Genomic DNA, 19580 nt, shown 5'->3' with positions numbered 1-19580 from the left:
TTCTCTAACAGTATTATTGCACTTGTGAGAAATATGAATTGTTTTGAAGAGAGTCCATGCACTTATTTACAGAATAATCTCTGCCTCCTGCTTATGTAGGTGGCCAGTTAAATGAATTGTCTAGGTAGTTGTCATTGAGCGGACATGATTGCAATTGTTGCTAACGACTGAATAGTGAACTGGGAATTAAGTGGAACATAATCATAGGGGTGGATTCTCCGATTCTGAGACTAAGTGCTGACGCCGGCCTGGGAATGATGGCCTTTTACAAAAGTTCGGAGCCCTCTCTCTGGCCGTTCGCGACCACCGGACCACACCCCAACAGTGCCCCCAGCCCGGGCCAAAGTCCCCCCCCCTGCCCACGGATCGGCCCTTCCCCGACTGGCAGCGCTGAACTGTGTCCGCAGCCGCCACGCCGAGTTCCCGACAAGTAATACCATGAGAGACCCATGCCGTTGGGAACTCGGCCAGTCGGGGTGGAGCATCAGGGGGAGGGCCTGAGGCCGTCGATACTCGGAGAGTACGCCGCTTTGGAGGGGGTGGAGCATCGCGAAAGCGGCGCTGCCCCCGATTTCGGCATGAACTTTGATTCCCCAACCGATCGCCGAACGCGATTTCAGCGTCGCCGACTGGAGATTCCCACCCATAATCCTTAAACTTGGAGTTGCTGCAGTATAATGTCCTGTAGTTTACCCTAAAGAGAAGATTTGTATCAGTGACTACATAAATAACAGAAAGATTTGCTTGAATTTTTGATTCTAGAAAATAGGACATCTTTAAAAAAGAAATGTCTATTATGTAACTGGAAGACGTCAGTGTGGAACATTCCAGCGTTGTTTCCGATGTCAGTAATAGACAACGACCAAAATAAATCTTATTCCATCGTTTCCCATATTTCTGCTCCAAACCCAAGACTCCGTAATTAATTTACTGCAAATCAAATGTTTGCTTAGACTTATTTTAGGCATTTCTCTGCCTCTATCTTACTACACAAGGGGCATTTCTAAAACATTGTTCACAAAAGTGCCCATCTCTTATGTCAAGTGCCGATTAGTAAATGTAATAATTCTGCGACAGCTTTACTAAAATGGAAGCCTGTGTTGACCATGAATCTATCTTTTTCCAGATCTAAACTCATCTTTACTGACCCTTCAGAGGAGGATTTGGGCACTTACTCTGTCGTAGTAACCAAAACTGATGGTGTTTCATCTAGTCATACTTTAACAGATGAAGGTAAACTGTTACCTTATATCTTATACAAGTAAATTAGTCCCTCTTGTTAATTTAAGTCTAAGTTTAAAACATTTTTTTTTCAGAGCTGCAGAGTTTAAAGAAACAGAGCCATCGAAAAAGAAACCCATGTAAGTGTTTCCTGCCCTTATTCGATTGTTAAAACATGATGGTAATACCTCTCTTCTCGTAACATTCTTTTGTTTGACCGTTGCTGATCATGGCTTAAGCCACAATATCTTTAAGGAAGAGGAAGTGGGAGGCCCCAAGAACTGTCTCAGCCAGGATGGGAATTGAACCTACACCATCAACACTATACCCTAGCCAACCTGAGCTAAGTCTCCTCGTTATTGAAGTTGCTGACCCCTGATCGAGTCTGAAGCTCCAAAGCAGTACAGAGCTGCAGTGTTGGAGGTTTGGATGTGATATTAAATTGAGGCCTCGTCTGCCCCCGCAGGTGGACAGAAAAGATCCCATGGTGAGGGTGTCTCGGTGTGGGCGCCGATCTGTAATAACCGTAGGTTTGCACCGGCGGGGCTGGACGCGAGGTTTCAGGGGTGGCGGCAGGCAGGGATTCAGTGTTTTGCCAATCTGTTTATAGGGGACAGATTTGTGAAGTTGAAGGACCTGAAGGAAGAGCATGAGTTGCCGAGGTGGATGACTTTAGGTACCTGCATATTCAGGACTTTGTAAGGAGAGAGGTGCCGTCCTTTCCTGGACTGCCATCTCTGGAGTTGCAGGACAAGGTGCTTTCGGGGGATAGAATAGGAGAGCGGAAGGTGTCAGATGTCTATAAGGATGATGCACGATCAATGACCACTAAAGCGAGGTTGTAGACCAACTGAAGGCTTTAATAAGCTAGATGTTTCCCCCAGCAGCTCAGATACAGAATGAAGGCTGCTGGGGTGGCACAGGCTCTTATACCCCGCCTAGCAGGGCAGAGCTACCATACCGCTTGACCAATAGGAAGCATACAATTTCTACCAATGGTGTTCCAGCATTACCTGGTACCGTAATACCTCTACTACCACATTCACCCCCTGCAAAAAAGGAGTCCGGCGGGGGTGGTGGCCTGATACTACAAACATGGCAACATGGTAGAATTTGTTATGGAGGTACCGTAATACCTCCGTACAGCGTTTTGTAACTATTTACAATTCTGGTAACTATTTACAATTGATGATTTAAATTTACAATTTAAAATGAAGCAATCAGTCGATCGGGGGCCCTGGTCGTCCTCTGTGATCGTCGGAGCTTCGGTGGTGACTCCGGTGGAGGCTGGGGCGTCGGTGACTCCGGGAGCATGGCCTTGATCTCTGTGGCAGCTTTGACACCCCTAGACCGCGCTGGTGGGGAAAAGGGTTGACCTGTGAAGGGAGCGCCTGCGGGGTGCTTTGGTGGGCGGGGGGGCCTAGACGGGGCCGGCGGAAGGACTGATCCTCCTGTAAGGTGCCCTGGTGGAGGTGAGGGTGGGACTGGTGGCTGGGGTGTGCGTGGGGCTCCGGCGGGCACCAGGTTTCGTAGGGAGACCATATCTTGTCGGCCATCGGGGTACGCCACGTAGGCGTGCTGGGTGTTAGTGTGAAGAAGATGGACCCTCTCGACCAACGGGTCCGACTTGTGCGCCCCCACGTGTTCTCGGAGCAGGATGGGTCCAGGAGCTGCCAGCCAGGTCGGGAGCGAGGTCCCAGAGGAGGACTTCCTGGGGAAGACAGGGAGACGTTCGTGAGGTCTCTCGTTGGTTGTGGTACAAAGCAGTGACTGGATGAAGTGGAGGGCATCTGGGAGGACTTCCTGCCAGCGGGAGACTGGGAGATTCCTGGACCGTCGGGCCAGTAGGACGTTCTTCCAGACCATTCCGTTCTCCCTCTCTACCTGTCCGTTACCCCGGGGTTGGAACTGGTCGTCCTGCTCGAGGCAATGCTCTTGCTGAGCAGGAATTGACACAGTTCGTCGCTCATAAAGGAGGACCCCCTATCACTATGTATGTAGGCGGCGAACCCGAACAGTGCAAAGATGCTATGGAGGGCCTTGATGACGGTGGTTGCGGTCATGTCGGGGCAGGGGATGGCGAATGGGAACTGGGATTACTCGTCAATCACGTTCAGGAAGTACGTGTTGCGGTCGGTGGAGGGGAGGGTGCCTTTGAAGTCCATGCTGAGGCGTTCAAAGGGACTGGAAGCCTTTATCAGGTGCGCTTTCTCTGGCCGGTAGACGTGCGGTTTGCTCTCCGCGCAGATGTGGCAGTCCCTGGTGGCTGTCCTGACCTCCTCGATGGAGTAGGGCAGGTTGCGGGTCTTGATAAAGTGGAAAAGGCGAGTGACCCCCGGGTGGCAGAGGTCCTCGTGGAGGGCTCGGAGGTGGTCCACTTGTGCAGTGGCACATGTGCCGCGGGACAGGGCAGCAGGAGGCTCGTTTAGCTTCCCGGGACGATACAAGATCTCGTAGTTGTAGGTGGAGAGTTTGATCCTCCACCGTAAGATCTTGTCGTTTTTTATCTTGCCCCGCTGTGCATTATCGAACATGAAGGCGACCGACCGTTGGTCAGTGGGGAGAGTGAATCTCCTGCCGGCCAGGTACTGCCTCCAATGTCGCACAGCTTCTACTATGGCCTGGGCCTCCTTTTCGACTGAGGAGTGGTGGATTTCGGAAGCATGGAGGGTACGTGAGAAGAAGACCACGGGCCTGCCCGCTTGGTTGAGGGTGGCCGCCAGAGCTGCATCAGATGCGTCGCTCTCGACCTGGAAGGAGAGGGACTCGTCGATGGCGTGCATCGTGGCCTTTGCAATGTCCGTTTTGATGTGGCTGAAGGCCTGGCGGGCCTCTATCGACAGGGGAAAAGCTGTGGATTGGATCAGTGGACGGGCCTTGTCCGCATAGTTGGGGACCCACTGGGCGCTTCAGGGCCTTGGAGCAGTGAGGGAGGGGGAACTCCATAAGGGGGCCCGTGCGCTCAGGGTCGGGGCCTATAACTCAATTTCGCATTACGTAGCCGAGGGTGGCTAGGCGGTCAGAGCTAAACACGCATTTATCCTTGTTGTATGTAAGGTTAAAGATCTTTGCGGTCTGGAGGAATTTTTGGAGGTTGGTGTCGTGGTCCTGCTGGTCGTGGCCGCAGATGGTGACATTATCGAGATACGGGAATGTTGCCTGTAAACCGTACCGGTCAACCATTCGGAACATCTTGCGCTGGATGACCGAGACCCCGTTGGTGACACCGAAGGGAACCCTTAAGAAGTGATAGAGCCGCCCATCTGCCTCGAAGGCAGTGTATTTGCGGTCACTAGTGCGGATGGAGAGCTGGTGATAGGCAGATTTAAGATCCACCGTGGAGAAGACCTTGTAATGCGCGTTCCTGTTTACCAGGTCGGATATGCGGGGGAGAGGGTACGCGTCCAGCTGCATAAACCTGTTGATGGTCTGACTGTAGTCGATGACCATCCTATGCTTCTCCCCGGTCTTTACCACCACTACTTGAGCTCTCCAGGGACTGTTACTGGCTTCAATGACTCCTTCCCTCAGTAGCCTTTGGACCTCTGACCTAAAAAAGATCCGGTCCTGGGCACTGTACCGTCTGCTGGTGGCGACGGGTTTGCAATCCGGGGTGAGGTTCGCAGACAGCGAAGGCGGGTCGACCTTAAGGGTCGTGAGGCCGCAGACAGTGAGGGAGGGTATAGGGCCGCCGAATTTGAAAGTTAGACTTTGGAGATTACACGGGAAGTCTAAAACCAGGAGTGTGGCCGCGCAGAGGTGGGGAAGGACATAGAGCCGGTAATTTTTGAACTCCCTTCCGTGGACTGTGAGGTTTGCTACACAAAACCCCTTTATCTCTACTGAGTGGGAACCGGAGGCCAGGGAGATCTTTTGATTAACGGAGTGGACGAGGAGAGAACAGCGCCTTACCGTGTCGGGGTGTATGAAGCTCTCCATGCTCCCAGAGTCGATTGAGCAGGACGTCTCGTGCCCGTTGATAAATACAGCCGTTGTAGCCGTTGAGAGAGTTCGAGGCCGGGACTGATCCAGAGTCACGAAGGCTAATCGCAGCAGTTGAGTGTTCTCTTCAGGCAGTGTGTGGTCAGCCGAGCCGGGGTCCTGGGGGTCCATCCAAGATGGCGGCTCCCATTGGTCGCACATGTCTGGGGGTGCACAAAATGGCGGCGCCCATCCATCTAATGTGGCGTCTGCAGAACAAGATGGCTGCGCCCGGGGGCCGCACGGGGACCGTGGAGAGGTTTGTGGTGGCGGTCCGCATTCGCCGCCGGGGACCGCTGCAACCGCATGGGCCTGGCATATGACCACGAAATGGCCCTTTCTACCGCATTCCCTTGCAGGTGGATGCACGGGCCGGGCAGCGGGGGTGCTTGGCCTGCCCGTAAAAGTAGTAGCGGGGTCCCCTGGGGTTGCCAGGCCGCCTTGCAGCACAAGCTTGTGGGGGATGGGGGATGTCTCGGGGTCGGCTGCGGAGGGGTTCCACGCTGCCCAGGGGGCGGCCGCGCGGTCGGGGAACATAAGCGCGGGGGTTTCTGGAGGCCACATCCAGGTAGCCTGCAAGGGCCCGTGCCTCCTTGAGACCTAGAGTGTCTTTCTCCAACAATCGTTGGCGGATTTGGGAGGACAGCATACCTGCCACGAAAGCGTCCCGGACCAAGAGTTCAGTGTGTTCGCTCGCCGAAACTTGCGGGCAGCTGCGGTTTCTCCCCTACACCAGGAGTGCACGGTAGAATTCTTCCAGCGATTCCTCAGGGATTTGTCACCTCGTTGCTAGCAGATGTCGGGCGTAGACCTGGTTTACCGGGCGAATATATTGTCCTTTTAGCAGCTCTATTGCTGCATCGAAGTCTTCCGCGTCCTCGATGAGGGTGTAAATCTCCGGGCTCACCTTCGAGTGCAGGACTTGCATTTTCTGTTCTCCCGTGGGTGTGTTTTCGGCCGTCCCGAGATATCCTTTAAAAAACGCCAGCCAGTGCTTGAAGATTGCCGCAGAGTTCGCCGCGTGGGGGCTGAGTTGCAGACACTCCGGCTTGTTGTCTTCTTGTCCTCAGGGACTTTCATTGCCTCGATGGCTTTAATTTTGTCAGTGTCCGGGCGCACACCGTGTTGCGAAATCCGATCACCCAGGAACTTCAGCATGGATCCCAAAACAGCACTTGGACCTGTTTAGCTTCAGGCCATGTTCATGTATGCGTCGGAATACTTTCTTGAGTTGCAACACATGTTCCTCTGGGGTTGAGGACCAGATTATGATATCGTCAACGTAGACACGAACCCCTTCTATTCCCTCCATCATCTGTTTCATGATGCAATGGAAAATCTCTGATGCCGAGATGATGCCAAATGGCATTCAGTTGTAGCAGAATCTGCCTAAACGCGTGTTGAAGGTGCAGAGCCTTCTGCTGGATTCTTCAAGTTGGAGTTACCAAAATCCTTGGGATGCATCCAATTTTGTGAAGAAGCGCATGTGTGCCATCTCACTCGTGATTTCTTCCCTCTCCTTCCCACATAATGTTTTTGTTTCAATCCTTGGGATCAATGCAGATGCGTAGGTCCCCCGAAGACTTCTTTACGCACACCATCGAGCTGACCCAGTCGGTTGGTTCAGTGACCTTGGAGATGATGCCTTTTTGTTGTAGACCCGCGAGCTCTGCCTTCAGGCGCTCTCTCAGTGGAGCAGGGACACGTCGTGGTGCATGGACCACTGGCTTGGCATCAGGCCGCAGTAGAATCTTGTACTCGTACGGCAGCATGCCCATCCCACTAAATACATCTGGGTACTGGGTTAGGGTGTCGTCGATGCTGGCCTGAAGATCCGAATGGGATGGCGTTGTGGTGTAGACCCTTTGAATGAGGTTCAGTTGCTTGCAGGCGTGCGCACCTAGCAGGGACGCCCTGTCTGGTTCAACAATCTCGAAGCGTAAGCTTGCTTGTGTGTGTCGGCTGGACACCTGCAGATGGCAGGACCCCAGTGCCTTGATTGCGTTTCCATGGTAGTCCAGGGGTTTGCAGGCAGCTGGAAGGATTGTGCGGGGCTTCTTGATTCTCTTTTGAAGTCCACCTGTGAAATCAGGTTGGCGGAGGCACCTGTGTCCAGTTTGAACTGGATGGGGCAGTGGTTGACCTTCATCACTGCTCGCCATTCGTCCTCGGAATCCACGGCCAGGATTGATTGGACCTGCGATGTGTCTGGTGTGGCGTATTCACACTTCGTAATAATGCCCACTCGGTATGTGTTGTCCAGGTATTCATCATCTGGATCCGGCGCACTGCCTGGATCAGAGTCATGCATTTGGTGTTGCACACCTCTGATGCGCTGCTGTCGGAATTGGGAGCGCTGGCTCCTGACTGGTGGTGCAGGTCTGCACAGGGCTGCATAGTGGTTTGGTTTCCCACAATTTAAACAGTGTTTACCTCTTGCAGGGCAGTGTTCTTTTAAATGGGCGGTGCCGCAGTTCGCACATGTCATGATGTCGGCGTCATGATGCTCAGTCGTTGCGCATGCGCGGTGCGGTTCACGGACGTCTGCACCTGTGCAGTGTGGTTTTCAGCCGCTTCGTGTTCCTGATCGCATTGCACATGCGTCGGGCCCTGGGAAGAGCACGCGAAATGGCAGCTTTTGTCAATGTGGAGGCGCTGCATCTCGGAGATGGCCTGAACACTCTCCACCTTGTGGGAGGCTTGATTTTCACTTTCTGCCGTTTTGTACTGTGAATAGCGATTTTTAGAGTGCTCATGCACAGTACACATTTCAATCGTGACTGGCAGGGTCATGTGCTTGATTTTCAACAATTGCTCTCGCAGAGGATCAGAGTGGACTCCAAAAATGATTTGGTCTCTGATCATGGAGTCAGTGATATCACCGAAGTTGCAGGATTGCGCTAGCAGTCTAAGGTTAGTTAGATAGGAGTTGAAGGATTCGTCTTTACATTGCATCCTCTGCTTGAAGATGTAGCGCTCAAAGATTCTGTTGGTGTCCACCTCGCAGTGGCTGTCGAATTGGTCCAGGATGGTTTGGTACTTTGTTTTGTCCTGCTCTTCGGAAAAGTGAAAGGAGTTGAAGATCTCTATCGCATGGTCACCTGCAGTGGTGAGTAGAAGAGCTATCTCCGAGCCATTGAGGTGTCCTATTCTGAGTGTTCATTGGTTGCATATCATGACAGAGGGAGTGAATGTTTGTGGAAGGGGTGCCAATCAAGTGGTCTGCTTTGGCGGGGATAGTGTCAAACTTCTTGAGTGAACTGCACTGATCCAGGCAAGTATCCACAATACTCCTGACTTGAACCTTGTAGATATTGGGCATGCTTTGGGGAGTCAGGAGGTGAGATACTCTCCACAGGATTCTTAGTCTCTGGTAGCCACAGTATTTATATGGCTAGTCCAGATCAGTTTGTGTTCAATGGTAACTCCCAGGATGTTGATAGTCGGGGGTATCAGAGGTATCATTACTGCTAGTAAAGCAATGATTGAATTGTTATTTATTTGTGATTTGAATTTTAAAAACTGTCAATGGTTCAATCGTTTTGTGTTATTTTCAGTAATTAACGTGAAGTCTAATTGGGCTGTTGAGCTTCTTGGGAAGGATGGCGTTCGACTCTGGTTGCAGGTCGAGAATTTATCTCCAGATGCACATTTACGATTCATCATCAATCAGAAAGAGGTTTCAAGCACTCTGGTAATATTTATTTCATAGCTTAAATTTTAAAAAAATATTTTATTAAGGCATATATAATTTTAACATATTTTATTTATCGCTCCATTTTCCTGTGGCTTTTCAGTTTTGTTTGGTTAAACTGTGCTTTTATTTCAAGCAAATCCACTCTTTAGATGTTACAATTTTGCTGAAATATTTCACTACAATATAGATAGGAGGAACATCTACAATTATCATAAATTGCCATCTCTTATTTCATTAAATGCTTGATCATGTTCTATCAATTGTCTAACATTTATTCCTGTAAATATGAGCTCTCCCTACAGAAATGTGTCCCGAGTACTGACACCACCAACATGCATTTATATGTGTGTCCAATGCAGCAAAATGTCTAAGGCCCTTGACAGAAGCATTATAAAACAAAATTTGACACAAGCCACCCCACGCAACACCCCCCCCCCCCAAATTTCTGTGGTCCCGGGTGACGAGGAACGAACTGGCTCCCATTCTTGATTCAATCCCCAGCCCTAATCTACTTACGTTTTATAAGGAGTCAATTTAACCGGGTTTTCTTGAGTTAAAGAAAGATTGAGTTTATTTGTTACGAAAAAGCAAGAAGAAAAATAATAAAACGGAACATACATACACACAGATTAAAGACGGGATTCTCCTCTGTGGGGACCAAGTCCCCACGCCGGCGGGAAAACAAACACGAACCACTCCCGCGTCAAAAGCCCCCGAAAGTGCGGAATTCACTGCACTTCCGGGGGCTAGGTGCACGCCGGCGAGGTTGGCGCCGTGCCTGCCGGCGCCGAAGGGCCGGCGTGATCTCGCGTATGCGCCGAAGGGCCGGCGTGATCTCGCGCATGCGCCGAAGGGCCGGCGTGATCTCGCGCATGCGCCAAAGGGCCGGCGTGATCTCGCGCATTCGCAGAACCACCGGCGTGGTTCTGCGCATGCGCAGACTGGCCGGCATATTCTGCCGCATGCACAGGGGGTTGTCTTCTCCGCGTTGGCAATGGACGAGCCCGACAGTAGCCGGTGCGGAAGGAAGGAGTGCCCCAAGGCACAGGTCCGCCCGCAGATCGGTGGGCCCCGATGTCGGGCCTGGCCACCGTGGGTCCTCCCCCCCCCTCCCCTCCGAGGACCACACCGGCCGACTTACCTGCCAGGTCCCGCCGTGTGGGACCATATCTAATCCACACCGGTGGAACTGGCTAAACACGGACAGCCGCTCGGCCCATCGGGGCCCGGAGAATTGCCGGGGGGGGGGCGCTGCCAATGGCCCCCGACCGGCGTGACGTGATCCCCGCACCCGGTGGGGGGTTGGAGAATCCCGCCCTAAAAGTGATTCCAAAATTAAAAGTTGAAAAAATATATGAGTCAGTCTTTGGGTCATCGGTGAGGAGTAGATGGTATGACGTTGGAGCCATTAGGGTGAGTGATTCCAGTAGCACTGACTTTGGCAGTTGAGCAGTTGGTTTAGATACTCCTGGTTCTCCAGGTTAGCTGAAAGGATTTGCCCTGTTCCCTTTTCAACTGTGTTTTTTCGAACTGATGACTTGCTCCCAGCAACCAGAGAGAGGAAGACTTTTTTATCTGCAAATGCAGGGGTGCCTAATGGATGTTCCTTCACTGTGACCATCATAGTGACCCCGCTGGGTCACTGTCAGTGCGGAGTCTGCACGTTCTCCCAGTGTGTGTGTGGGTTTCCTCCGGGTGCTCCGGTTTCCTCCCACAGTCCAAAGACGTGCAGGTTAGGTGGATTGGCCATGATAAATTGCCCTCAGTGTCAAAAAAGATTATGAGGGGTTGTAGGGTTAAGGGGGTAGGGTGGAAGTGAGGGCTCAAATAGGTCGGCGCAGACTCGATGGGCCGAATGGCCTCCTTCTGCACTGTATGTTCTATGTTCTATTACTAGGCTGGCATACAGAGACCAAGATTGCAGTTAGTTTTTAACCCCTTGTCTTGTGCATCCTGGAAGGAAAAAAATATATATATCTTTTGCCTAGAAACTGCCTTCTTTCAATTCTCATCATGTCCACAGTTTGGGATAACTCTGACGAGATGGTTTCTGTTGAGATGATAATCAGCTTCCATTATTCCACAGGAGATTATAGTTGAGTTTTTGCATCTCTTCGTCTGAAGTGTCTCTGACCAAAGTCCCTCAACACACTCCAAATGCGACATTCTGTCTTAGGACTGAACTTACCAGACAGTCACTGAACTACACTCTCAGCATTTACATTTTCAGCTATCTTTGGCTTGTATATCATTTTAAAAACAAATGTCTTACTTAAAAGTTCAAAATGTCTGTAAGTAATTTTGGGTTACAATCTGTTGTCATGATAATTGGACAGTACGAAGTCTTACAACACCAGGTTAAAGTCCAACAGGTTTGTTTCGATGTCACTAGCTTTCGGAGCGCTGCTCCTTCCTCAGGTGAATGAAGAGGTCTGTTCCAGAAACACTGGAACATCTGCAGGAAAGGATGTCCCGAAGCGTGGTACATTGGCGAGACCATGCAGACGCTGCGACAACGAATGAACGGACATCGCGCAACAATCACCAGGCAGGAATGTTCCCTTCCAGTCGGGGAACACTTCAGCAGTCAAGGGCATTCAGCCTCTGATCTCCGGGTAAGCGTTCTCCAAGGCGGCCTTCAGGACGCGCGACACCGCAGAATCGCCGAGCAGAAACTTATAGCCAAGTTCCGCACACATGAGTGCGGCCTCAACCGGGACTGGGATTCATGTTGCATTACATTCATCCCCCACCATCTGGCCTGCGAAATCCTACCAACTGTCTTGGCTTGGTACAATTCACACCTCTTTAACCTGGGGTTACCCCATCTCTGGATCTGTAAAGATTTAATCACCTGCTAATGCTCGCATTCCTAGCATTGTTTGGCATCTTTGAATTTGTCTATATATGTGTTTCTGGAACAGACCTCTTCATTCACCTGAGGAAGGAGCAGCGCTCCGAAAGCTAGTGACATCGAAACAAACCTGTTGGACTTTAACCTGGTGTTGAAAGACTTCGTACTGTGCTCACCCCAGTCCAACGCCGGCATCTCCACATCATGATAATTGGAGGAATGCAGACATCTTGGGCGGGATTCTCCGACCCCCGGCAGGTCGGAGAATCGCCGGGGGGCGGCGTGAATCCTGCCCCCGCTGGCTGCCGAATTCTCCCGCCCCCAAAACTCCTGTTGACGTGAATCGCGCTGCCCGCCTTGGAGAATGGCGAGGACTGGGGCGACGCAATGGGCCCTGAGGCCGCCCCAATTCTCTGGGCCGGATGGGCCGAAGTCCCGCCGACGTGACAACGGGTCACGCCGGTGTAAATCAAACCATCTATTTAACGGCGTCAACCAGTCGTGTTGGTTGACGCCGGCCAGCGCGGAGGTAGGGCTCAGTGTGGGACAGCCGCAGGAGAAGTGACGGCACGGCTGCAGTTGGTGGGGGAGGGGGGGCGCAGGACCCGTCGGAGTGTGCGCGCCGGGGGGGGGTTTGGGGAGGGCGGGGGGGGGGTGGATTGAGGGCGCGTGCCGGGGAGGAGAGGGCGCGTGATGGGGAGGGGGGGGCAGCGAGTGCTGGGAGGAGAGGGCGCGTATCAGGGAGGAGAGGGCGCATGTCGGGGAGGAGAGGGCGCGTGCCGGGAAGGAGAGGGCGAGTGCCGGGGAGGAGAGGGCGACTGCCGGGAAGGAGAGGGCGCGTGCTGGGGAGGGAGAGGGCGCGTGCCCGGAAGGAGAGGGCGAGTGCCGGGGAGGAGAGGGCGTGTGCTGGGGAGGGGGGGGGGCGCGTGCCAGGGATGGGGGGCGGGTTTGGGGAGGGTGTTCGCCTGGCCAAGTGCCAGCTTCCAACAGTTGCGACCATGCAGCCCATGGCACCTGGCTGCGCCGGGGGGGGGGGGGGCACAACGATGACATGTCGTCCATCCCCCCCACCCCCACCCCCCACATTCTGCAGGCCGTTATGTTTGGTCATCACCCAGCGAAGTTGGCCGCCGTAGCGGGAGCCGCACTTCTACATGTTGCCCTGGGGGAGCCGGAACAGGAGCGTGCCAGGGAGGCGGCGGAGGCTGCCGCAGGGGAGCGTGCTACAGGGAGGCAGGTGTCAGCCTCCCAGGCTGGAGGGGCGCCCACCCGACAGGACGAGGAGGAAAAGGAGGAGGTGGTGGTGCCATGGCGACAAGACGCCCGATAAGACCCCATGTGTACCAGCCCCGCTCGTCGTACCAGGACCTCACGGACCGGGCATGCAGGAGGAGACTCCGGATGGGCCAGGAAACCGTCGCCCATGTCTGCCACGTGAGGGAACACCTGGGGGAGGACACCCTCTCCCCGTGGCCTTCAAGGTTACGGTGGCCCTGAACTTTTATGCCACGGGGTCATTCCAAGCGTCGAGTGGGGACCTGTCCGGCATCTCGCAGGCATCGGTGCACCGGCCCTATTTGCCATTGCGGACCACTACATCCAGTTCCCTGTGGGTCGGGCCAGACAGAGTGCCCGGGCAGCTGGCTTCGCTGTGGTGGCCAGGATGCCCATGGTCCAGGGGGGCGATCGATGGGATGCATGTCACCGTGGAGCCACCTACGGATAACAGGGCCGTGTTCACGAATGGGAAGGGGACCTTTCCGTGAACATACAGCGATGCCCATGCAGCGACTGGGGAGTGATAGAGAGGTGTTTTGGGCTGCTAAAGATGCGCTTCAGGTGCCTGGACCGCTCTGAGGGGCCCTCCAGTACCCATCAGATAGGGTTGACTGCATCGTTGTGGTCTGCTGCGTCCTGCACAACATAGCCCAGCAGAGGGGCGATGTGCTGCAGGCAGAGGAGGGGGAAGGGGAGGAGCAGCAAGACGAGACGCAGACCTACCCAGATGAGGAGGATGGGGGCAATGGTCAGGACAGACGGGGTGGACATGGACGGGAGGTAATGCATTTTGGAAGGTCTAATGCAGGTAGGGAATATACAGTGAATGGTAGACCCCTCAAGAGTATTGACAGTCAGAGAGATCTAGGTGTTCAGGTCCACAGGTCACTGAAAGGGGCAACACAGGTGGAGAAGGTAGTCAAGAAGGCATACGGCATGTTTGCCTTCATTGGCCGGGGCATTGAGGATAAGAATTGGCAAGTCATGTTGCAGCTGTATAGAACCTTAGTTAGGCCACACTTGGAGTATAGTGTTCAATTCTGGTCGCCACACGGCCAGAAGGATGTGGAGGCTTTAGAGAGGGTGCAGAAGAGATTTACCAGGATGTTGCCTGGTATGGAGGGCATTAGCTATGAGGAGCAGTTGAATAAACTCGGTTTGTTCTCACTGGAATGACAGAGGTTGAGGGGAGACCTGATAGAAGTCTACAAAATTATGAAGGGCATAGACAGAGTGGATAGTCAGAGGCTTTTCCCCAGGGTAGAGGGGTCAATTACTAGGGGGCATAGGTTTAAGGTGAGAGGGGCAAGGTTTAGAGTAGATGTACGAGGCAAGTTTTTTTACACAGAACTCGCTGCCGGAGGAGGTGGTGGAAGCAGGGACGATAGTGACATTTAAGGGGCATCTTGACAAATACATGAATAGGATGGGAATAGATGGATACGGACCCAGGAAGTGTAGCAGATTGTAGTTTAGTAGGGCAGAATGGTCGGCACGGGCTTGGAGGGCTGAAGGGCCTGTTCCTGTGCTGTACCTTTCTTTGTTCTTTGGCTCGTGGCTGCCCTGGATCGTCCTGGGGGCAGTTGCCATCCGCAGGGACGGGTGGGTCGACGTTTGGTCCTGCAATACACAATACAGCATGCATGGTTAGACACACAGACGGGGATAGGGGGCAGGGGGGATATGGGGGAAGGGGTATATGGGGGATAAGGCGAAGGGGGATATGGGGGAAGGGGGAATATAGGGGATATGGGGAAAGGGGATATGGGAAAGGGGGATATGGAGAAGGGGGCTATGGGGGATGGGGGATAAGGGGGATATGGGGGAAGGGGATATGGGGGAAGGGGATATGGGGGAAGGGGGATATGAGGGAAAGGGGATAAGAGGGATATGGGGGAAGGGGAAAGGGGGGCAGGCATTGGGGGGTCTCACTTGGTGGTGCGCCCCCGACCTCTGCATCCGCAACCTCCCGGTTCTCGGGTCCGCCTGCAAGTTCCAGGGCCCTCTCCTCATGGATGGTGAGTGGTTGCAGTTCGGGTGGATCCCCTCTGGTGCTCTCACGCTCCCTGTTGTTGTGAGCGCGCTTCTCCTGTGAGGGGCGGGAAGGTGGCAGGGATAAAGGGCAACTGTGTTAGGCAGACATATACATGCGGACCAGCCGTTGTGTGTATGTTGGCAGAGGTTCACACCCCATCCTGCCACTGCAGCCTGCATGGGTGGGTGCAGCCATGTTGGTTGCATCTCGGGCTGTGTCGCCTATCGGAGGTGAGGGGGTTGGGGGGGGGGGGGGGGGGGGGGGGGGTACTCACCCTGACTGCCCTGACAAGGTCATTGATCTTCTTGTGACACTGGACGCCTGTCCTTGCTGTCACGGCCACGGCACTGGCTGCCTCTGCCACCTTCCTCCACAGCTGCCGGATGAGGCGTGGAGCGACCCTGCGGCCGTGTCCGGGGTACAGGGCCTCCCTCCTCTGCTCCACTCCGTCCAGGAGCGCCTCGATGTCCCGCGGCGCTGTGCAGGGTCGTTTTGACCGGTCTCCTGGTGGGGAGGGGGCGTCTTTTGTGCTGCGTCGCGGGGGGGGGGGGGCCGTCCTTCGTGCTGTGACGCCACGCACGTCTGTGACAGGTGATGCATGGGCAGGGGGGGGGGGTCGCTTCCGCATCGGCCATCGCGGAAAAGAGTGCCCCCATGGCACTGGCCCACCCTCGGATCGGTGGGTCCCGATCGCTTGGCCGGTGCCGGAGGGATTTCCGCCCCGCCAGCTGGCGGAAATGGCGTTTGTTGCCCCACCAGCTGGCGCGGAAATGCGGCGCATGCGCGAGAGCGTCAGCGGCGGCCGACAGTTTCCCGCGCATGCGCAGTGGGGAGAGTCTCTTCCGCCTCCGACATGGTGGAGGCCGTGGCGGAGGCGGAAGGGAATGAGTGCCCCCATGGCACAGGCCCACCCGCGGATCGGTGGGCCCCGATCGCGGGCCAGGCCACCGTGGGGGCACCCCCCGGGGTCAGATCGCCCCGCGCCGCCCCAGGACCCCGGAGATCTCCACGCCACCTGGACCCGCCGGTAAATACCAGCTTTGGTTTACACCGGCGGGACAGGCAATTTCTGGGCGGGACTTCGGCCCATCCGGGCCGGAGAATTGAGCGGGGCGTCCCGCCAACCGGCGAGGCCCGATTCCCGCCCCCGCCCAATCTCCGGTACCGGAGACTTCGGCGGGGGCGGGATTCACGGCGGCCAACGGCCATTCTCCGACCCGGCGGGGGGTCGGAGAATGACGCCCCTGGTTTTTCAAAATCAAGGGGCCGGATGCTCCGCAGGGAATTCACCGGGACCCGAGAGTCGGCTTGGTTGCGGAGTACACTGCGCGACTGGGGGCCCATTGACCGAGGCCAGCCCAGCGATCCTCCACTCCCGACTGGCCGAGTTCCCAACGGTGTGGAATTAACCTGCTATTGCTGGTCGGGATGCTCGCATGGCAGCTGTGGGCTCAGTCCGCAGCCACCTGGTGGTGGGCTGGGTGATTGGACACCGGGGGAGGGGGAGCCTTATGGGCAGCTGGGGTTGAGATCCGCACGGCCGATTGGGGGGCTCTAATTTTTGTGTCTGCCTCCACGGCCCGAGTCCGCCATGGCATTCGGCGCAGCCACTGGAGGCCTGCCGGAAGTGCGGGGGCGCGTACCCGCAGCTAAAGCTGCGTGAATTACTCCGGGTCCCTGCTAGCCCTCTGCAGGCCTGGGAATTAGCTCCACTTTTTCCCAGGAATCGCTTGAGTAAATCTCCAGTGTTTTTATGCCGGCGTGGGGACATAGTCCCATTTTGGGGGAATCCAGCCCAAGGGGTTTCTGAACTGTCGGTCAGTTTATTCCAGATATTTTTCATTGGTTGAATTTAGTTTTGTAACTGAACATAAAATATTTCAATTCTTGCTGTGTGCTGGGATCATGAAGGATGGTGGTATAATAGCATGATGGTTATATTACTGGGGCCTGGACTAATGATCTCGGCCGGATCTCCAGTCATCGGGATTCACTTTTCCTACTGGCAGCGCATCGCCACCAGCGGTTTTTCCAACAGCGTGGGGTGGCTTCAATGGGAAATCCCATTGACAAGCAGCAGGAGTATAGTCCAACCGCCAGCGAATGGCACGCTACCACGAAACACGGCTGGGGGACCGGTGAATTGCACCCCTCGGCACATGAGTTCAAATCCCATGGCAACAGCTGAGGAATTTAAATTCAATCAATTAAGGACATCTGAAATTTAAAAGCAAGCAATAGAGACCATGGGCAAAATTCTCCCGAAACGGCGCGATGTCCGCCGACTGGTGCCCAAAACGGCGCCAATCAGACGGGCATCGCGCCGCCCCAAAGGTGCGGAATGCTCCGCACCTTGGGGGCCGAGCCCCAACATTGAGGGGCTAGGCTGGTGCCGGAGGAATTTCCGCCCCGCCAGCTGGCGGAAACGGCCTTTGTTGCCCCGCCAGCTGGCGCGGAAATGACATCCCCGGGCGGCGCATGCGCGGGAGCGTCAGTGGCCGCTGACAGTTTCCCACGCATGCGCAGTGGAGGGAGTCTCTTCTGCCTCCGCCATGGTGGAGACCGTGGCGGCGGCAGAAGGGAAAGAGTGCCCCCACGGCACAGGCACGCCCGCGGATCGGTGGGCCCCGATCGCGGGCCAGGCCACCGTGGGGGCACCCCCCGGGGCCAGATCGCCCCGCGGACCCCGGAGCCCGCCCACGCCGCCTTGTCCCGCCGTTCAAAAGGTGGTTTAATCCACGCCGGCGGGACAGGCAATTTATCGGCGGGACTTCGGCCCATCCGGGCCGGAGAATCAAGCGGGGGGGCCTGCCAACCGGCGCGGCCCGATTCCCGTCCCTGCCGAATCTCCGGTGCCGGATACTTCGGCAACCGGCGGGAGCGGGATTCACGCCAGCCCCCGGCGATTCTCCGACCCGGCGGGGGGTCGGAGAATGACGCGCCATGGTTTTGGATTCTCAATATCTTTTAGGGAAGGGAATCTGCCATTTTTGCCCAGTCTGGCCTCTATGTGATTCCTGACTCCCCCAATGTGGTTCATTCTCTACTGATCTTTGGATTGGATTGGATTGGATTTGTTTATTGTCACGTGTACCGAGGTACAGTGAAAAGTATTTTTCTGTGAGCAGCTCAACAGATCATTAAGTACATGAGAAGAAAAGGGAATAAAAGAAAATACATAATAGGGCAACACAACATATACATGTTCATATACATATACATATACATACACAACACAACATAATAGGGCAACACAACACAACCTTGGAGTGGCCAAGGAAGTCTTTTGACTCTATTCAAGAAGCCAGCTCACCTTCTCCAGGACAATATCTTGTCAATGATGCCCACATCCCGTAAACATGTGTCAGCTGACTTCCTAGAGAATGTGGATAATTAACCAATGTTAATTAACCAACTTTTGACAGTCTTCTGGCTTCTCGAAAGCCTCTTTTGCATTCAATCTCCTTCCTGCAACTCTGTCTCCTTAATTCAGAGTATCTTCCTGAAACTTTCTTCTGTCCCATTTCCTGGTTTCTAGAACCTTCTTCTTTAGATTGGGTCTTTCCTCCTGACCTTTTGCATTATCCTGTCTTTTCTTGCAGTTTCTATGAATGATGTTTCCAACTGAACTGGAACTGCTTTTGCTGTCCTTGTGGACCTTTTGTTGCTTGGCAACAGCATAGTTTTCCTACTTTAAAAATGGTAAAACCCCATTAAAATGCAGACATCTTTTAAAGTTAAACTAAAACTCAAGTGTCCTTAACTTACAACTGCAAAAATATAAATTAAGCTTAAATTTGAAGCTAAAACTTAATCTTAAATCTATAGTTTATGCCCAATACAGACAAATGCAAATATGAAACAGGTGGCAGAGTGGTTAACACTGCTGCCTCACAGCACCAGGGACACGTATTGAATTCTGCCCTTGGGTGACTGTCTGTGTGGAGTTTGCACTTTCTCCCGGTATCTGTGTAGCTTTCCTCCGGCTGCCTCAGTTCCCTCCAATAGTCCAAAGATGTGCAGGTTGGGTGGGGTTATGGGTTACAGGGATTTGATATGGAGTGGACCTAAGTAGAGTGCTCTTCCACAGGGTCGGTGTAAATTTGATGGGCTGAATGGCCTCCATCTGCACCATCAGTATTCTATGAAAAAAAAGGGCGGCACGGTGGCGCAGTGGTTAGCACTGCTGCCTCATAGTGCTAGGGACCCGGGTTTGATTCTGACCTCCTGTTGAGTTTGAACTTACTCCCTGTAACTGTGTGGGTTTTCTCCAGGTCCTCTGGTTTCCTTCCACAGTCCAAAGATGTGCAGGTTAGATGGATTTATCATATCTATTTCATAACACTTGTTATGTAGTAGCTGTGAGTAAACATGGGTGGGATTCTCCGCAATCGGCGCGATGTCCGCCGACCGGCAGCAAAAACGGCGCGAATCAGTCCGGCATCGCGCCGCCCCAAAGGTGCGGAATTCTCTGCATCTTAAGGGGCTGAGCCCTCACCTTGAGGGGCTAGGCC

At 54.1% G+C, this 19580-nt stretch overlaps 1 protein-coding gene across 1 annotated transcript in view; it reads left to right on the top strand.

Moving 5' to 3' along the window:
• Nucleotides 1–19580, top strand: part of LOC140411385 (myomesin-3-like) — a 225706-nt gene that overhangs the window by 145342 nt on the left and 60784 nt on the right. The window contains exons 22-24 of the mRNA XM_072500502.1: nucleotides 1127–1233; nucleotides 1317–1361; nucleotides 8760–8896. Of these exons, the coding sequence (XP_072356603.1) occupies nucleotides 1127–1233; nucleotides 1317–1361; nucleotides 8760–8896 (289 nt within the window). The remainder of the gene's footprint in view (nucleotides 1–1126; nucleotides 1234–1316; nucleotides 1362–8759; nucleotides 8897–19580) is intronic.

Source organism: Scyliorhinus torazame, chromosome 1 (genome assembly GCF_047496885.1).
Source record: "Scyliorhinus torazame isolate Kashiwa2021f chromosome 1, sScyTor2.1, whole genome shotgun sequence".
Classification (NCBI taxonomy): domain Eukaryota; kingdom Metazoa; phylum Chordata; class Chondrichthyes; order Carcharhiniformes; family Scyliorhinidae; genus Scyliorhinus; species Scyliorhinus torazame.
This window is presented reverse-complemented; position numbering and strand designations above follow the sequence as displayed.